General features: G+C 51.4%; 1 protein-coding gene across 1 annotated transcript in view; it reads left to right on the forward strand.

Annotated features, from left to right (window-relative positions):
• LOC107684588 (ubiquitin thioesterase ZRANB1-like) overlaps positions 1-399 on the forward strand; it is a gene marked incomplete at its 5' end in the record, with an annotated part of 13,303 nt that overhangs the window by 7,364 nt on the left and 5,540 nt on the right. The window contains one exon of the mRNA XM_016480883.1: positions 207-360. Coding sequence (XP_016336369.1) covers positions 207-360 — 154 coding nt within the window. The remainder of the gene's footprint in view (positions 1-206; positions 361-399) is intronic.

Consider the following 399-nt stretch of genomic DNA (forward strand, 5'->3'; position numbering starts at 1 on the left):
GTGTAGGGTTGGTGTAGGGCAATAGAATATACGGTCTGTACAGTAGAAAAACCATTACGCCTATGGAGAGTCCCCACAAGGATAGCAAACCAGATGTGTGTGTGTGTGTGTGTATGTGAGTGTTTGTGTGCTGCTCTCTAATTGGGTGATAATTGTGCGGCTCTGATGATGTGGAAGTGCGTCTGAAGTCTTGTGTTTGGTCGCAGGTTTCCCAGCAGGCCGTCAAATGCATCCCAGCGATGGTTTGTCCTGAACTGACGGAGCAGATCCGCAGAGAGATCAGCGCATCGCTGCACCAGCGCAAGGGAGACTTCAACTGCTACTTCCTGACAGACCTCGTCACATTCAACCTGCCGGCAGGTGGGACACAGACACACACACACACACACACACACACAC

The sequence above is a fragment of the Sinocyclocheilus anshuiensis genome, unplaced genomic scaffold, assembly GCF_001515605.1.
Source record: "Sinocyclocheilus anshuiensis isolate Anshui unplaced genomic scaffold, SAMN03320099.WGS_v1.1 scaffold401, whole genome shotgun sequence".
NCBI lineage: Eukaryota > Metazoa > Chordata > Actinopteri > Cypriniformes > Cyprinidae > Sinocyclocheilus > Sinocyclocheilus anshuiensis.